The 19,565-nt window shown below is 43.4% G+C and overlaps 1 protein-coding gene across 1 annotated transcript in view; it reads right to left on the bottom strand.

Annotated features, from left to right (window-relative positions):
- Nucleotides 1–19,565, bottom strand: part of FN1 (fibronectin 1) — a gene marked incomplete in the record, with an annotated part of 4,425,379 nt that overhangs the window by 4,222,176 nt on the left and 183,638 nt on the right. Inside the window, 1 exon segment of the mRNA XM_044060668.1 lies at nt 9,344–9,475. Coding sequence (XP_043916603.1) covers nt 9,344–9,475 — 132 coding nt within the window.

The following is a 19,565-nucleotide window of genomic DNA, read 5'->3' as shown; positions in this document are numbered from 1 at the left end:
TTACAGCCTGGTAATGCAGGGGTGCTTTCTGGAGCATTGAACCAGGTCTTAAGTCACTGCACAGAGATAGATGTTCTCCATATTAAAAGGAGTGCCTCGAGGAACCACATTTAGAGATTTAGACTTCTAGCAGAGTAGCATTACCCTCAGTTTTTGCTTGCCTGTTCCTGTTCCAGTGGTGAATTTGTCATTTGAAACTTGCCTAAAGAGGCACTATAGGGGTGGCAAGAGTCTTAGCCAGTATCCAAGGAGCGACAGGTGCAGGCCATCTCTGACCAAGCATTGTGGTCTGTTGACCATGTCGTCCCAGGCAGACAGATACTGGATCCCCTTAGAATGATACCAGAAGCTTAGCCAATTGTTGGTCAATCATTTTGTCCTTTTACTGCAGTATCATTGTGGGCAATTGCAGGATGCTGCTCAGGGCTTGGGTCATTCCTGCCTGGGCTACAAGATCAGAGAGCTCTTCCATGTCTCATCTAGTTCAGGGAGATAGATCACAGGTCACTCACACCAACATACACCATGACAGTCATATCTACTTGTCGTGGAGTGACAAGAGTGCGTGGATTATGTGGTGGATCCTCGCACCAGACAGGCAGAGGACAGTAACTTTCTTGTTTAGCCTGCTGAGTGGGTCAGTGTGCCTGACAAGTCACCTAGGACTAGTATGTGTTGGGTACATTTTGCCTTATGGCCTGTGGTTGAGTGGTACACAAACTGTGGGCTATGTGGTCATTTGGGTTGTGTTGGGGTGGAGGTTGCTTGCATTTCTGCTCTGGGAGGTCTCTTACTTGAGCAGATTGAGAGCCTCTGCGAATAGTGTGTGGATTTTGGTGGGACTATGTGGCGAGTGGTGCAAGTTTACCATCTCCTCTTACAGTCAAGTTCAGTCTTCGTTGGAGAGAGATTTACATCCAATTTGGCTAGATAAGTGCATCTCACAGGTTGTAGTGTTGGGTGATAGGAGAGGTTTGACTACATGAGGAAATTGCTACATTGCCCTAAGATACAAGATTCATCAACTAGGAGAGAACACTGGGGGCTGACCCTTGGACATGCCTGAAAAACTATTTTCCTCCAGACAAGTGAGGAATGTTGAGTACAGGAGCAGTTTTTCTATAAGTGAGGAAAGAACAAAAACGGTTTTCCTCTAGGTAGAGGAAGGTTGAGTGCTGTAATAATTTGTAGCTTATTTATTGCTTACAAGTTGTAAAGTGCTGAGCACGAGTAAGCAAATTCAAGTGCTACAATTAAGAATCTGAACTAGACTAGTTACAGGAAAGGCAGCAAACAAGCGCATTTTTTTTTTGTTACAGTTTAGCAGAACACGGAGATTCTAGCAAAGAATTTTTTTTTTAAAGGAAGGGGGGAGAGAAACAAGATAATTCAAGGTTAGGAAACTAAGTCTTGTCAAATGTTCTCTGTATTAGCTAGAATGAGATACAAGAGTGGGAGGAGTGTCCCAAATTAAATTTACAGTAGGGGCGGGCAACTGCAAAACCACCAAGTGTAACAGCAAGACACCAACAGGGAGGGTGGGGAACAAAACTACACCTAGTAGCCTACACTGACAGTAAACACTACAGAAATGATCACAGCAGAAAGTACAGTTTTGTACCTACCATAAATGTAGATGTCCGAACTGGATAGCATCTGCAGTCATAACAACTGGGTTGTCCTGTCGTCAGGCAGCCCTGCAGTCGGCCGGATTCCAAAGTCCGGGTCCGGCTTCGGCTGATGTCGCACTTCACCAGACGTCATCTCTGCTGGTCTCCGGGTATAAAGGCATCAGCCGACGCCATTTTTTTCAGTGTTTCTTGCCCCAGATGCCAGTTGCCCTTCCTGGAAGGCTAATTTTTGGATAAATGCCAATGTTTCCAAAAGGATAGAAGGCAAACTCAGAAAATAAGCATGTATGTACATATATACAAACAAATACACCATAAGAGACTCCCCCCACTAGCTAGCTATTAGGAGGGTAAATACCCTAGGAGTACCACAGAGGGGAAGGAGGGAGGGTAATCCTGACTGCAGATGCTATCCAGTTCGGACATCTACATTTATGGTAGGTACAAAACTGTACTATGTCCTTCATGGATGCATCTGCAGTCATAACAACTGGGTAGAATACCATAGCCAACTAAGGGAGGAGGAAAAATTTAGATTATGGTGTGGTTAGAATCCCTTGCAGCACAGCAGTGGCAAACCCTGCTCGGGATCTGGAGTACAAAGGTAAGTTATAATGCTTGGCAAATGTATGCACAGAGGTCCAAGTAGCCGCCTCAATAATGTCCTTGGTTGCCACACCTCGTAGGAAGGCTGTGGTAGTGGCTGTTGCCCTTGTAGAATGAGGCCTTATGTTCTGTGGAATTGGTTTTCCATGGAAGGAGTAACAGAATCGCATGCAATTTCCTATCCATTTGGAGATTGTCTGTTTGGAAATTGCTTTTCCTTCCCTTCCTGTTGCATAGGCTACAAAAAGCTGGTCAGTTTTTCTTCTACTTTTTGTTCTGTCCAGGTAGTAGCGTAACTGTCTATGTACATCCAAGGAATGCAGCATTCTTTCCCCTCTGTTTTGTGGGTTGGGAAAGAAGGTAGGTAGGTGGATTGCCTGGTTTAAAGACGCTCTGGATATCACCTTAGGCATAAACGTAGGATTAGTCCTCATGGACACTATCTTGGTGGAAGATTAGGAAGGGCTGTACCGCCATTAGGACCTGAAGTTCAGAGACCCTCCTTGCTGAGGTTATTGCCAGTAGGAAAGCAGTTTTCCACGATAGATGCTGTAGGTCCGCTGTAGCTGCTGGTTCAAAAGGTGAGTGTCAATTTTTCTAGCACAAAGTTCAAATCCCAAGCTGGCAATGGTGGTTTCCTTGGAGGTTTTACATTCTTGATTCCTCTGAGGAACTGCCTGAGTAAAGGATGTGAAAAGACAGGTGGATCAAAGCTGTATTCTGCTGAAATAGCTGATGCATGTATCTTGGAGGAATAGGACAGGCCTGTATGTAGAAGCTCTGCCAGATACTCCAGAATGTTAGCCATATCTATAATTGACACATCTTTTCCTCTTTCAGTGCTCCAAATGACAAACCTTTTCCATTTTCCTGCATAGTTCCTTCTTGTTGAAGGTCTGCGGGCTTCAAGGATAATGTCTTTAACCCTTTGGGAAAGTTCTGGGTTAGTTGCTGCTATGTGATGTTCCATGCAGTCAGTTGCAACGTTTTTAGGTTTGGATGCATGATGCTGTAGTTGTTCTGAGTTAACATCAAAGGCATCAGGGGTATTGGCCACATGTTGTCCCGAGACATGCTCCTCAGTAATGGGTACCAGTGTTGTCTTGGCCAGTTTGGAGCTATCAGGGTTATCCTTGGATGTTCCTCCTTGATTTTTAGTAATACCTTGTGTATCAAGGGAAGAGGTGGAAATGCATATGCTGTTAGACCTTTCCAGCTGAAGGAGAGCGAATCCACTTTCCATGCAAGTGGGTGGAATGTCCTTGTGCAGAATTTTTTGAGCTGGTGATTGAGAGGGGAAGCGAATAGATCTCTGTGGTCTTCCCCATTTCTTAGAGATGGTCTTGAAGATGTCCGGGTGTAGCATCCATTCGTGGGCATCCGATGTGGTTCTGCTCAATATGTCTGCTAGAGTATTGTCCTTTCCCGGTACAAATATTGCCTGTAACTGGATGCTGTAGCTGAGTGCCAGGTTCCAAAGCTCCAAAGTCATTCTGCATAGGGGGTATGAATGAGTGCCTCCCTGCTTGTTGATGTACCACATGACTGTGGTGTTGTCTGTCCTTATCATCAAATGGCCCTCTGAGAAATGGTCTGAAATTTTGGATTGCCAGTTTTACTGCCAGCATTTCTTTTAGGTTGATGTGCAGGTGGAGTTGATCCTGCGTCCACAATCCTTGTACGCATTTGTCCAGCATGTGAGCCCCCCATCCTAGGTCTGAGGCGTCTGTTGTGATGGTCTGGCTTGCTTGATAGCTGTGAAAGGGTAGGCCTGGGTTTGACTGGCATGCTTGTGCCCACCATAGGAACTCCTGTTTTAGGCATGGGATTAGTGGAATTTCTGCTTCTAGGCTGTGCCTGTGTTGGGACCATAAATTCCTTAGGTACCACTGTAGTTTTCTCATATGTAGTCTGGCATGTGGAACCAAGATTATGCATGATGCCATGTAGCCCAAGGCCTGCAGGACTTTTCTTGCTGTTAACTTGTTCTGTTTTGTTAGAGCCAAGAAGTAAAGAGGGAGTTCTTTTTGTTTTTCTGCGGTTAGGAATGCCATTTGTTTTACAGTATTCAATTCCGCGCCCAGGAATGTCCTTGTTTGGGATGGTATCAGCCTTGACTTTTGTAAATTGACTGTGTATCCCAGTGCTTGTAGCAAGTAAATGACCCTTTGTAAATCTGTTGTCAGCTTGCTTTTGTTGTCCCCTTGTAGCAGGCAGTCGTCCAGGTATGGATAAATTTGGATTCCCTGTAGTCTGCAGTGGGCGATTACTGATGCCAGGCATTTGTGAATACTCTGGGCGCAGTAGATAAGCCAAAGGGCAATGCTGAGAATTGATAACGCTCTGATCCTGCAAGGAATCAGAGGTATCTTCTGCAAATTGGTTGAATGGGGACGTGCAGGTATGCCTCCTTGAGATCTCGAGTTACCAGCCAACACTCCTTGCCCAGCATGGGAAGAAGTTGCTGTAGGGTCAGCATTTTGAATTTTGGGACAATGATGTATGTATTTAAGGTGGACAGGTCGAGAATAGGTCTCCAACTTTTTTCCTTTCTTGGAACTAGGAATAGTCTGGAGTAAAATCCTTTGCCTTGTTCTGTTATTGGCACTCTTTCCACAGCTCTCATCTTTGCTAATTGCATTATCTGCTGTAGAGCTTCTGTTTTTTGATTTGGAGGCAGGTTTGGCATTCCTCTTTTGACTGGTAAAGTGTGAAAGTGGAACCGGTAACCTTGGTCTATGGTTTGCAAAATCCACTTGTCTTTTGTGATGTAGTGCCAGTTTTTCATAAATAAGGTTAATTTTCCGCCTAATGGAGCTGCTATTTGTTCCCTGGTAGGCGGATGTAGAGTTAAGTCACTGTGATTGTGCTGTTGTAGTGGTAGTGGCCGAGTCTGTGCCTCTGTTATTACCTTGCCACTGTCGTGCTCTGTAGGCACCTCCTCTGGATTGGTTTCTGCCTCTGGAACGTCTATTCCTGCCCCTTTGGGATCTTGTGAGTCAGGAAAGGACCAATTTTTGGCAGGCCAGTTCCTGCTAAACCTTGGGGGCTGAACCTGCAAGAAATCTTTAACCGTTTGAACAGATTTTGCCTTTTCTTCCATTTTCTTCATTACCTGCTGGGCAGGTGTACCAAACAAACTGGTCTTATCCATAGGAGCATCTAATAACTTAGCTTTAACATGATCCGGTAAGACTTGTTCCTTCAGCCATGCATGTCTTCTTATCACTGTGCCAGTCATGGCTGATCTAAATGAAGCCTCCAGTGCATCATAGCCACATTTTAAGGAATGGTTACTAACCTGTTGTATGTTATTTACCATTTCTAATACATATTTCTTATCTATAGAGTCATCAGAGGATAGTTTTTTAGTTAACTGATCAAGCATAAACTCTTGGTATTGTATCATGTGAAACTGACAGTTTAAAGCTCTAGCTGAGAGAGTAGCTGAGGTACAAACTTTTTTGCCCCATCTGTCTAAAGACCTGGCTTCCCTTTCAGAAGGAATAGGGTTTTTTGTTGTGGTCGAGGCTACTGCCTTAGGCCCCTGGGATATAGTTTCGGGGTCTGCAAATGGGGCCTTGTATAGGTGATGATGCGTGTCTGGTACCCTGTAAAATCTGTCTGGTTTGGCAGGGGCTGGAGGTAAGGAATCTGGTGCAGAGCAGACATCATTAAAGGCATCGTCCACAACAGAGAGGACAGGAGGTATAGCTAAGGGCCTGTGTTGTGGAAGGTGCAGAAAAGTCCTAAGTCTTTTTCTGGAATCTGAGAAATCCTGTTGCTGCCATTGGAATTGTTCTCGCATGGCATGTAAGGTTTCCCCAAAGGAGAATTCTTCTGGTGGAGAAGCAGCTGGAATGGATTCTTCAGCATCTGAGTCTTCATAATTGGAGAAAGGAGCCTCTGGCTGGTCTGTAATATCAGAGTCATCCGAGAATCAGAGGACACAGGCTCGGGGCTCTGCCCTAGGTCTCTTCTCTGGGGGCTGAGAGGCCCTGTCTGGGTGAGATTGAGATCCCCTAATTAAGGATATTAAATCTTCTGCCAGAGTAAGCATTTGTGAACTAGAAGTAGGCCTGGTTGAGGGGGGTTTAACAGGCACTGATTTAGTAGACTTGGCTGCTTTAGCCCTGGCAAAGGCCTTAATGGACATGGCTGCAGGAGGCCTAGCAGCACCACGTGCTGGGGTAGAGACATCCAAAGGGATGGTGTCTGATAATTCACTAGAAGCCACTGTAGTAGGTAAAATTTCAGAGGCCGATTCAAGTAAGGTAGCAGGAACCTCTGAAGAAGTCAAAGATTCAGCTGTGCTTTGATCAGTTCTCGGTTTCGGCCAAAACAGACTCGCGGTTTGCTTCACCATGGTTTTGGCCGAAACCGTGGACCGCGAGTGTCGGTCTTTTTCTTTGCGTTTAACAATTTGGGTAGTCGGAGGATCCGACGGCATAATGTACGCAAATTCTGAACCGAAAAACTGTTCAGCAAACTCCGACTGACGCCTAAGCGTTCGTCGGTTGAAGGAAGCACAGGCCGAACAGGCTGCTACGTCGTGGTCTGGGCCTAAACAAGGCAAACAGTAAGAGTGGAAATCTTTATGAGGTATTTGTTTCCCACAAGTTAAACAGTTGACTTTTTCTGACATCGGCTGAGGCAAGAAAGAGTCCCCAACGGGGTACTTAGCTTTTAGAAGTCTTCGAAGTAGTATTCGGTAGTAGAAATCTCTGGATCCGACCGACCGGCACTTGCGAACAGCTTCTGCTTCGGGTGCCACGCGGCAAGAAAGACTGGAGAAAATGGCGTTGGCTGATGCCTTTATACCCGGAGACCAGCAGAGATGACGTCGGGTGAAGTGCGACATCAGCCGAAGCCGGACCCGGACTTTGGAATCCGGCCGACTGCAGGGCTGCCTGACGACAGGACAACCCAGTTATGACTGCAGATGCATCCATGAAGGACATCAGTGAGTCACAAAATGAAAGGTTCAGATGAAAGAGCAAGGAGACTCTACAGAAGGCTTTTAACTGCAAACAAATCAGTTACATGATACACTGGCAGGAAATCAGAACAAACAGGGGCTTTACAGGTAAAGAAAATTTCCCATTAATACCTTTCACACAATGAAACTAGTTAAAAAGCTTTACAGTGCAACAGTAAAAACCTTATTTGTCAGGCTCTGTAAGGCGTCCTAGGACCAAAGGTGCCTAGATGGCAGTCTTCTGATAGTAGTTGCCCTGAAGTTAGGTCCTGAAGCCTGACAGGACTTGCAAAAGACTAACAATTTGCAGTTTGCATGTACTAGGATGAGGTCTTTTTGCTTTTAGTCTCTTTGGCCTGATGCCCCTACAAATGTTGTATTTAGCGACACTGTGGTCACAGGCCTACACACCCAGTTACTATCTTGCGTACTTGCTCTGCTTGGCAGGCAGTCAAGACTTCTTGAAACTGAACAGTGGTAAAAATAAGGGTACACTGCAAACTCGTGTAAACGTGGAGAACATCGAAAGCTAAACAGACCTCAGAAATGTCGACAGAGGAATGGGAAGCCTACACTGACCATAGTGTAGAAGGGACTGAGAATATGCTCCTTCCTCACTACAGTGTGCTGTCAGAGTTAGTATATATAAATTAGCAGTGGGTGTGGGGGATGCAAGGGGGCTGCAAAACAAAGTGAAGCTGTTTTTTGCCTCCCCCCAGGTTTGATGTTCTATCTGAAGGTATGAGTCAAGAACAGACAAGTACCAAATCCTCTAAATGGTACTTTCAGTCCATTAGCACAAGCAAATTAGTCAGAATGCTGTAATGAAAATCTGTGCCACCCATGCTTTAGAGATGGAGAGAGAAAGAAAATAACCACGTTAGTGATGACAACATTTGAAATGTTGGGCCAGATGTAGGATTGCCTATGCAAAACAGGCCTTAAATATTGCAACGATTTTTGTACACAGACTCAGTCTTCTGGGATTACAAGATGGCCTCCTGCTTAGCAGATCCATTTAACTGGGTATCTTGTTTCATTTTACTATTTTCTGCTTGCAAACAGTCTTTGCACAGACTTGAGGGCAATAAGTACTGTCTTTGTATCACCACACTTACTATGATGCAAACATGGTTTTTCTGCACTAGCAGGCTTTCATCTGTTTTTTTACAGAAGTAAAAGTTAATGCTACACATATGCTGAATGCAGTATATACATTTGTTAATTGAGCAAGTTTGAATAAACATGCATTTTCCAGGCAAAAAGCGCTTTAGATCATAACCATGAACTACACAAATGTAATATCTAGACTGTCAGACTAATCTGCAGTTTCACTAGAAAACACATTTTTCAGAGAGCTGGACTGGGTACACGAGGCAAAAACCAGGAGTGTACTGTAAGACTCAAACAGATGAAAGACTGACACTGGGCTAAGAGTTACAGACTTTGTGCAGCATGCTATGTACTGTGACAGTGGAACAGGAGGAGCCTCACATTTTCACATAACAGAATGCACGTGGGTTTGAAGAAAAAGACTCCAATCTAAAAATCCTCTGTACACCTTCCTGCCTCTTACTGAGCAGGTAATGGACTCTGACCCAGTCATGATTTTATCATATCTGCAAGGAAGCAGAAGGTAACGCAGAGCATCAATGACAGCAGAATACATTATGGACATGCAGCACTTTCTGGAAGAGGTATGCCTTAAAAAAGAAAGCAAACTTAAGAGTGAATGACAGCCAAAAGACTAGTTTGTCTACTTACAAATGGTGCTCAACTTAGAAATGCAACAGTGACATGTGCAAGCTTGAAAAGGAAGGTACACAAATGATGCAGTTACAAGATGCTATCTATACAAACGATGCCAGCTAAATCAAAACTTACTGCCACCATAGTATACTGCAAGGTGGCCAACACTTGCAGATGGACTGTAAAATCTACAGTTAAAGGCCAGCAGCTGCTGGCATCCACAGTAATTCTCTTAAGTACACATTGTCAAAAGAAACTTTTCGCAGTGGAGACAACATATGCATAAAGCTGCTGGTTTGTAGCAGTTTTGCAGCGCAAGTTTTTAGGAGGACTGCTATACTTTCCCACTGTTTATACTTAGCCACTGGACACTACTTACCTACTGGTTTGCAAGTCCACTCTCCTTTTCCATTACCAAGACATACACACTCTAGCATATAGTCACCAGTCTCATGGGGGCGCCGCCAGGTATCGCCAATTTTATACGACTGCCCACCCTCATGGCATCGATCTGTGAAAAGGAAAGGGAAAGAATTTAATTTAACAGAACTTTCCAAAATTAGTCCAACACCAGCAAGGGAGGAACACTTTTGAATGTGTTACTGGAAAACCTACTTGTTTACATTTAATCAGGACAGACCAACTGGCAGAGTCCTGGGGAGAAAAACACCAAAACCAATATGAAAAGTATGAGAAAAAAGTTGTCCTAAGAAAACTAGTGAAAAGTCTTCAAAACAGTAGCAAAAGAAAGACTACCCTAATTTTTCAACTACATATGCAAAGCAATTCATGGCAAAAAACTCACATTGATACAGTTATCAGAGAGGGAACTATAGCACATCTCTTTCCTCTCAGAAATTAAGACCACACGTCTCTACCCAAAAGAGATGCAATCTTGACAAATGCTTAAATTCTGTCATACCTTGTAAGATCACACAATCTAAAGGATATTAAAAAGCCTGCAAATCTCTATGGAACCCATTTAAGAAAATTAATTCTAGTTCATACAAACATTCTATCCAAAACCAAAATGATCAAAGGTTTTCAAACTACTGGAAAGACTAAGATCCCTCCATTACCTCTAACCAAATTTTCCAAGCCATTGAAATCTCCTTTAAACAATCCCCCCCCCCAAAAAAAAATTCTTTAACTATACCAAACTTATGATCTAAAATGTACCTCCCCATGCCATACTTACTAAAAATCTATCGCTCCTCTTCTTCCCTCGGTCTCCACTGTACTAAACAACGCTGACCTACTCCATATTTTTGGGAGCTGCAAATGCTCAGACACTGGTGCTCCCTTGTCAGAGCTCCCTTGTCCCAGTCAGAGCATTCTGTATAGCCAACATTTCTTTGATATGCAGGTGAATTTGTTCTGGGCTCCATTTAGCTTTAATACATTTGCCCGCCATGCGAGACCCCCATGCATACTCTGATGCGCCTGTTGACAGGGCTTGGGCAAAGTGTCGAGGGAAAGTCCCTATTTGTGGTTGCAAGCCTCTACCCACCAAAGGAACACTGCCCTTAAACAAAGAAGAGGAATCTGTGTTTCCAAGTCCTGAGAGAGAGAGTTTACACCAAACACCAAGTACCATTGAAGTTTCCTCATATGCAGTCTTTTATATGGAATTACAATGCATGCGGCCATGAACCTTAGGGCTTACAGTATTTTTCTTGCAGATAGCTGGGTCTTGGAGGCCATTAGTTTGCAAAACGAACTTACTTTTCTGGAGTGAGGAATGCCATCTGGGAAGTTGTGTACAAGCATGCTCCCAGGAGTACTCTTTTGGCTGGGCACCAGATTTATTTTAGTTGATTGTGCACCCCCAGAGAAGTTTAGTCTATTTATGAATGCCAGGTGATGAAATAGCAATTCCTGACTATTTGCCTGAATCAAGCCATCGTCCAAATATGGCCCAATTTGAATATTTCTCTGCATGCAGTATGCAATGGCTGGAGCCAGGCACTTTGAGAAAACCATGGGCACAGTAGATAAGCCAAAGGAAGTGCAAATTACTGACCATGCATAGAGCATGCCCTGAAATGTATACATTTCCTGCAATATTCCCTTGTGGGAATGTGCAGATAAGCTTCTTACAAGTCTAGGGCGACTAGCCAGGAGTCCTTGGCTAGCATAGGAAGCAGCTGTTGTAGTGCATGCCTTTTGAATTTTAGGACCCCCCAGGGAAGTGCTGAGAATGGACAGATCCAAGATAGGGTGCCATGAGCTCTTTTCTGGGCACCAGGAACAGTCTAATAGAAACCCTGTCCCCTCTGCTCTATTGTAACAGAGAATAAGCCTGATACTTGCTTTTGAGTCTCTGCCACTGGTTTGGAGAAAGGTCTGGCACCCCACTTGGGGTCATCAGCGAGTGGAATTAGAATCTGTATCCCTGAGATACAATGCTTCGGGCCCATTGGTCCTGGGTAATGGACATCCCATTTTTTTTTTTTTTAGCATGCATGGCGAGTTTTCCTCCTAGGGATGCAAGTACTTTGGCATGCCTGTGAAAAATGATAGACCAGTCATTGTGAACTTTTTCTGTAAGGGGGTGGCTTACCACTTCCAGTTTTAGAGGCCAGAGCACTCCATTGCTTAGATCTCTGCAAACCATGAGACTAGTCTTGGTGGTCTGTTGCCCCTGGGTTTGGACTTAAGGGCTGGAGGGACTGGAAAGGACCAGTTTTTAGAAGGCCAATGCCTACTGAATCTAGGTGGTTTTACCTGTAAGTTATCTTTAACAGTTTACATAGATATTCGGCTTGTGCCAAACAAGCATTCCTGGTTCAATGGAGCATCTAGCAATTTTGCTTTGTTGTGGTCTGGCAGGATTTTTTCCTTCAGCCAAGCATGCCTTCTCAGTACAGACCCAGCAACAGCCCTGCAAGAAGCTACTAAAGCACCAAAAATACCCTGCAAAGTATGTTTACTAACTTAGTTTGCAGAATGCATTAACTCTCAACTATTCTCTGCACAATCTGGAAGTAACATTTTCTGTTTAATTCCATATGCTGCTGATACTTGGGAAACTGTCAATTTAAAGTCCCCATGGCAAGTGTTGCAGAAGTGTATACCTTCTTACCCAATATGTCTAAAGATCTAGAATCCCTGTCCAAAGGGGTAGGGTTTTGTCTGTAGTGGCCTTAATACATTTAGTTCCCTGGGAAAGGGTCACTGGATCCACAGTGGGATTCTTAAAGAAATTTGTGGGAGTCTGGTACTCAAGTACCAGTCAGGCTTTCTAGGAGGTGGTGGTGGTAAAGAATCAGGAGTAAGACTGGACTCCATGAAGACATCTACAATATCCAGGACAGGGAGTATAGCTAGAGGCAAGTCTAAAAATTCTCCAAGTCTTTTTGGACTGTGGATAGTCCTGGCATTTGAAAAAATTACATGGAGCTGCTTACTGCTTGGTGTGATGGATTTGAAGTGTTCTTAAGACACTCAATCTTGCTGGCTGGATTCTGCTAAAATTCAAAGTCTGGTTATATTTGCATTCACAGTCTGTTGCATACAGAAACTTGCAGAATATACACTGATGAGAGAATATACTTTGCAGCATCAACTTTAGAGAGCAGTAACAAATAACTTTTTATAATAAATCAAACGGAACCATGTTGCAGCTTAAAAGTACTGTTCCAACTTTACTTCTCATATAGTACAGATGATGTGAGAGATGTAACATTTACCTTAGGACTTGTGTCCCTATCATACCTCTAACATAACTGGGTTTATACAGCTCTTTATATACAGTTTTAGTCCTGTAGAAACAATACTAAGCTTCCTTGTTTAACAATGTAATGTAAAAGACCAGCTTTTCTGACAGTGTGAATATCCTGTAACAGTGTCCTGATGTCCATGTAGAAAAACATATTTTTGAGAAAACACATGGTTCTGTATTCTATTTGGATCTGTGTATATGAACATATGTTCTTGTACCAATGCTGATAAGCATATCCTGTTTTTTATGCAGAACATATTTTTGAGAAAACACATTGTCAGAGATCAGCTTTTCTGACAGTGTGAACATCCTGTATTTTATTTGGATCTTTGTATAAAAAACATCTGTTCTTGTGCCATATCCTGTTTTTCCATGCAGAAAAACATATTTTTGAGAAAACACATTGTCACAGTGTCAAACATATCCTGTTGTTTTAGGAAACAGTGTCCATCCTGTTATTTTAGGAAACATAGTGTCCATTTTTTATATGCAGAACATGTCATTGTTCTTTAAAAGCAGATTTTGCATTTTTGTTCTTTCATACATCCTGTTTGAGTCTAAGGGAAAAATGTCCATTCAGCAGATTCCTTTTCCAAGCCATGGTAATTTAGTATGGATGCTGATTACATATTACTAAACTCTATTTCTACATTTAAGCAAGCTTTATCTTATACATTTATGTTGCATAACTGCAGCAAAATTACTTTCAACCTTAGTATATTGTTGAGCACACTAACAGCATTCCCAGCAGAAATGCTCCCTTAAGGTATGCAAGGCTTCACCAAAAGTAAAGTCCTCTGGAGGGGTGGCAGAGGGAATGGAATCTTCTGCATCTGAATTCTCATAGGCAAATAAAGGGAATGTCTTGGTAATCAGAGGGAGAGAGTCAGACTCGCAGTCTGTAGCATCAGAAGGAAAAATCAATCCTTTGCCTTTGGGGGGGGGGGGCTGGCTGGCTTCCCCTAATTAAAAGTTATGAAGGTCTTCAGCCATTCTAAGCATTTGTTTCTGTGGCACGGGAACACGAGTCTATGCTTCAGTCATCTTGTTTTCTAGGCGTAGTGTGAACTCTGTGCCTGAGAAAAAGTCAGCAGTTTTAGTCAAAAAACAAAGAACTCTGTTTAATACAATCAGAAGGTTGGAATACAGTCTCAGATGCCGGTGACCACACAGTGGCTCTGGACCCATCCAAGGTAGAGATCTGCAGAATCCCAAGTCAAAGCGTCTTGTGGCATACTGTACTCCAAACAGGTCTTGGTAGCAGCCTGCAAGTCCACACAAGTGGGCATCAGGAGCTGCAAAAGCACCCAAGGACCGGAGAACGCAGGTTAATGCAAGTGTCAGTTTTGGACCTGCGCAGTCCATCTTTATCCTTCTGTTTTTTCAAAATATCAGTAGTCTGAATAAGAGGACAGAGTGAAAATATTTAGCTACAATGAGGGCCTGACTACTATAGTTCTAGCATTGAACAAAGTACAAAAGCAACAGCGATGGACCTTGTGGTGTGGGCCTAAATAGGTGACGCAGTAAGAATGCAAGTCTGTGTGGTATTTGCTTTCACAGGCGAGGCAATTAATTTTTTCTGACATCTGTTAGAGCAAGAATAAAGGATCCCCAACAGGGTACTTGGCTTTAGAAGACTTAAAACTTCAATTCGAAGACAAACTCGGGTAGCAGCTGACTGGCACTTGTGCCAACTGCTTCAGGCTCCTCTGCAAGACAGAATTATGTAATGGTGTCGGCTGCCTTATTTTATACAACTGACAACTTAACAGTGGTGAAGCAACACCAACTGAAATACTAAGCCTCTGGCAATTGGGCCAACTGAGGGCTACCACCGGCAGGATAACCCAAGTGTGATGAATGTAATAGTGAAACACTAACATCGACTGCACTGTAAAACTAGAAATCTTAAGTTTACAGCACAAAACCTGGACCAGATGATCCATACCACCATTAGGGGAAAACATACTTCATTTTGTCAATGGGAGAATGCTGCACCTCCCCATAGCGCAATTGTCCTGTCTGGTAATGTCAGATAACCTCCTTTAAACTTAAAACCCAGGATCCCAGTTATTCATGGAGATTTTAGGAACTCTAGGCACACCTCCTATTAAGTAAATAACTTACCAAATTTCAAGCCCCTCCAAACCATGAAAAGACTACCTATGCACAACTGTTCACAGAAACCATGTACTTTGTTTATTGCTGCATACACAGCTGTACCCGCAGGAATAAATGCAAGCCACCCTGGTGAAATTCAATCAAGAGGTTTAACAAAGGAAACCATGACAAAAGAAATAAAAGTGCAGCTTCCAGCAAGACAATTCCCTCCCTCAAGCTAAACAAGCAACTCAAAGGGCTGATTAATTCCAACAAAAATCAACTCTAAAATTTGCACTCCATAACAAGGACAAATAAGGTCCACTTATTGTGTACCACCTCTTAGATTGCAGACATAGCTAATCTAATAAATGTAGCAAATCTACTGGCCAACAAGTTCAGCTCCTGTATTACAGCCCACCCACCAGCACCCCTCAGTAAAAATACTATCCAACACAAACTGTCCCAAGGGAACAATTCCTAATTGCACTTTCCAAGGCCAACAACACGGCAATGAATATCAACACACTCAGGATGCCACTGCATGAAACCTATGAAGACCATTACTATTTTAATGGTGGCCTCCGGGCAGGCTTCATGCCACACACAATCATCCTTCTGTACAAGGGCAGGCTATCAACACACCCCACTAACAGATCCATAGCCTTGCATGAGACTAGTCAGACATGTGGAAGTGAGTGACATAAGAAACCTTCAGGAGGTGGCATAGAACTCAGTTTAGATTCAAGGGGAGGCCATGCCTACTCAAACCTAGTGAACTTGAGCTAAACTGTTCATACCTTGCTTAACATGACCTGGCCAAGGCGTATGACATGTTACATGTATACCTCAAATGTTGACCAAATAGCCAGGTGGCGTACAGATGTCAGGTTAGAAGACCACCTCCACATACAGTCACTAGCAGAGTCCCCAAGGGGATTTGTCCTGAGTCCACACCTTTGACATTCTCTGAAGTAATGTGAAGGGCCTCTGGGTGGCCATGTTTGCAGAAGACTGGAAACAATCTCCCCCAAAACTCCAATACCTTTTGAAGAAGGGCAGACAGTGTCACAGCCGTGGTGTTAACCTCAATGCCAAGAAATATGCTCAGAGATGTCAGTTAGCCCTGGGAACTTCTACACAGAAGACACCCCTAAAAGTAGAAAGTCAGGGATTTGGGGATACACGTCAATAGTAACCTCATCTTCAATAATAAAGCTTCTATGGTAAAAAGGAAATTGCATGTTGCTCAACTTTCAAGCAAGGGTATGGAATTGACATCCAAGGAAATCATTCCACTGTACTCAGCCCAGAGGGTAATGCTCCCTTCAGTACGTAACTGACCAGGCACATGCACCAAAGAGTTCCACACAGAATTATCACAGATGCATGGTGAAACCAGACATGGACCACCTCAAAGCCCTAATCCCTGTAGGCATCTCCTATATAGACTGCAGAAAAGCTATCTATGCCTGGCCTACAAGGTGCCCCTGGACCCCTCTGATGGGCCTTCTGCAAATACGCAAAAATTCATAATTGCCCAATCTAAGCACCCAAACATTGCCTGCAACTAGGGTATGGAGGAACAGACATTTTAGAAACCATCCTTCGTTGGAACAGGGTCCCATTCATTGGAGCAGTTATTCACTAACTGAATTAAAGCAAGACTTTTGGACCAGTGGATGGCAGTTTCAAACTTCACCCTATCGTTTGACACTTCTCTAATGGACGGGCAACCAGTAAATGTTTTGAGCCCCCCCCCCCCCCCCCCCAAGCTCTAGACACCTTAAGTTATGTTAGGGTACCAAAAGAAGTCAGATATATTTAAGTTTGAATGACTAGGCTTAAAAAAAGTCTATGGTCATTAGCCTGAAAGGCCAAGTAAACGCATTGAATATCTGGAATCCATACCTTTGAAAACCCCAGAAGAGGCTCTACTTCAGTGAAAAGTAGTTAACTTGACAGTTTGCCAAATGAACCAAAGGAAAAAGCCTTAGAAACCCAGTTAGGCAAGGCCCAAGGTAGGCAAAGCCGATGGTTTCAAAAGAATTCTTACAGAACCTTCAGCATAAAAAGAATTTTTAAAGAGTACCCTGGCCTTATAGGAAATGGCCATCATGGCTGGTAGTGCAGACACCTCTGCAACAATCAAATCTACCAGCAAGGTAGTTTTCCAAATCCAGAACTTGAGACAAAGATGCAGCAGTCTCAAAGGGAGATGGGATCTGAAATACTTACCGGAGGAGGAATGGCTTTCCATGGTATCTTGATGTGTAGGATGCCTCACTCCAACCACCCCACATTTTTGGCACATGTGGAGGGGGTGTCACTTCAGTGACAATCTACAGCAGACTTCAAACTAAGTGGAGCTACAGGCAGGCATAAAATGCTGATAAGTGTGGGGGTCCAGGCTCCTAGGCAGCAAGACATTTCCCTGTGGTATATTTGGTTGGGGACACATGGCTGAAGTGACATTTGGCTGCAGAGAAATAGGTTGGTAGTGAATTCCCTGTGGGCAAAGAGAAGGACGCACTATGCCCACAGCTTTAGTAACCAAGTGTGTGGGGGCAGAATAAATAATGAATGGTTTGGCTCAGTGTACAGTACATACTTGAGTAACATGTCGAAGTGTGCTACAGCATGCAGGAAGTGTTGCATGCTACTGTAGTCACATTTATGCTCCAGTATGTACTTCAATGTTCCCTAGACACTTAAAGGGGTAGTATTTCTCAAAGATAAAGGCACTGCCTGTTGTGCACCACATTTTTACTGCTATTGACATGCCCACTGGCCAGCCTGCTGTCTTATGTTGCCTGCTGTCTCATGTTGCCTTGGGGACCATGGACATTATTTTCCTCCTGTGCATTTGGTTATTGAAGTTGTGGGCATGGCATCACATTCTTTGCCCACAGGGAATTTGCAACAGCTATATTTCTCTGCAGCTAAAGGTCACTTCAGCCATGTGTCCCCAACCAAATATACCACAAGGAAAGATCTTGCTGCCTGAACCCTAAATGTGCTTTTCTAGAGGAGAATGCAATTCCCAATTTTGGCAGCACACATATGCAACACCATCAAAAACCATTTAAGGGGCACCAATTCATGGCACTGTAAGGAACCTCCTCATTTAAAAACACTTAGTTTTCTAGCTTCACATAGAAGCTCAAGCACATCCTCAGTAAAGTGAAGCCTAAAAGGGATTAAAAATCCATCACCCAGAAAATCAGACTAAAGGCCTGTAGGTTGGTGTGAATTAGACAGCCTCTATCCTGCATGAGCAGGTGGTAACTAGTGATGACTGCCTCTGGTCAAGTGGAAGAGAAGGGGGACTAGTATGGTCACAGCCAAGTTCTTAGGTTCATAGATTAGTACGAAGCTAACTGACCTTGCGAGCCATTTTAAGCCTAGCCAATTATACCTAATCATTTGTCTTGCCCTCCTTGGAGAATCATAGAAGTGATGTATAAAGGAATTTCCCCCTCCCAGGAAAAGGCACAACAAATCTTCCAAGCCTGAAGGCATGGTTTTCTAGAGAACAGAGCAGTCTGTTTTAAGAGGAAGCAAAAAAATAAATAAAAAGTCTGCACAAGTACTCCAGAGATGAATGCCCCCCAAAATACCCCCCCCCCCAATTCAACATCCACTCAAAGGTCTGCTCAGAAAGTCTGCAAGTGTTCTCTCAAGAATGTAAACCATTAAGGAAAGTATGCAATACCATTTGTGTCCTAAGCAATGAAGACCAGCTTAGGAGGCATCAAGACTTTGTGCCTTCCCCGATTATGTACCACAACTGTGGTTTCGTCTTTGTAAATTTGAAAAAGGGTACAGAGTTCAGAGAACGTAGGTGCTGGACAGAATAGAAGGGCATTCATTTATTTTATGCAGTTATTCCTCTCTTCAGGTGACCAACCCCTCGAGTCCTAATGTACTTGGAACACTCCTCCCTATGTTAGATCTGAAGCAGGTGACTAGTTCTTGGAAAAAAAAAGAGACCAGAAAGGCACTCCTGGGTTGAAGCCTGGAAAGGGGCATTAGAAATGTTATATGGCTGTTACTGCGAAGTCCAAACTGACTTGGCATATCACTAGAATTCCTCATGTATAGTCAAGACAAGCTATGACTCCTGTTGAAGGCTTGTATCTTGGGGTTCTCAAAAACTCACTGACAAATGCATTCAAGAAGACAGCTGTGAAAGTAAATCAGAGAAAAAAAAACCTTGTCTGTAGGAAGTATACTAGGAAAAGGATTATCCTGGGATGGAGTAAAGCAAGACTATATATGTTCAAAGTTCCTCATATTGCCAAGCAGTATCAAAATTCAAATCTTACCACATCTTGGAAAGAACTTCCTGTCCAGATAAAGATTTGAACTCCTCAGAGTCTGCGAATCAGGACACAAGATAATGAACAGTAAACAGACAGCAAAAGTCTCAGGCCACAAGTGAAACCTCCCTTGGGAGGCAGTGACAACTGAAATGGCCAACAAAAACTTGTTAAAAGCAGGAATGTTGCAATTCACATGCACATGTATGTTCTCTTGAAGCATCTGTAGTTAGATGCCAGACACCTTTACAAAATGCCACAGAAAGGTGACAACCATTTAAGCATAAGCACCAACAGTTGCCAAACTTCAGCCTTTTACATGTACTTGTGACTGAACAAGCACCCCATACCTCCAAAATGGGAAATGGAAAACCTATACAACCCAAACTGAGTGAGAAAAAAATGGACCCTACTACCAATACTGCAGTAAAGGAAGGAGAGATATCCTATTC

The sequence above is a fragment of the Protopterus annectens genome, chromosome 2.part0, assembly GCF_019279795.1.
Source record: "Protopterus annectens isolate FY-2018-M chromosome 2.part0, PAN1.0, whole genome shotgun sequence".
In the NCBI taxonomy this organism is placed as follows: Eukaryota; Metazoa; Chordata; order Ceratodontiformes; family Protopteridae; genus Protopterus; species Protopterus annectens.
The sequence above is the reverse complement of the archived record's forward strand: the minus strand, read 5'-3'. Positions and strand labels throughout refer to the sequence as shown.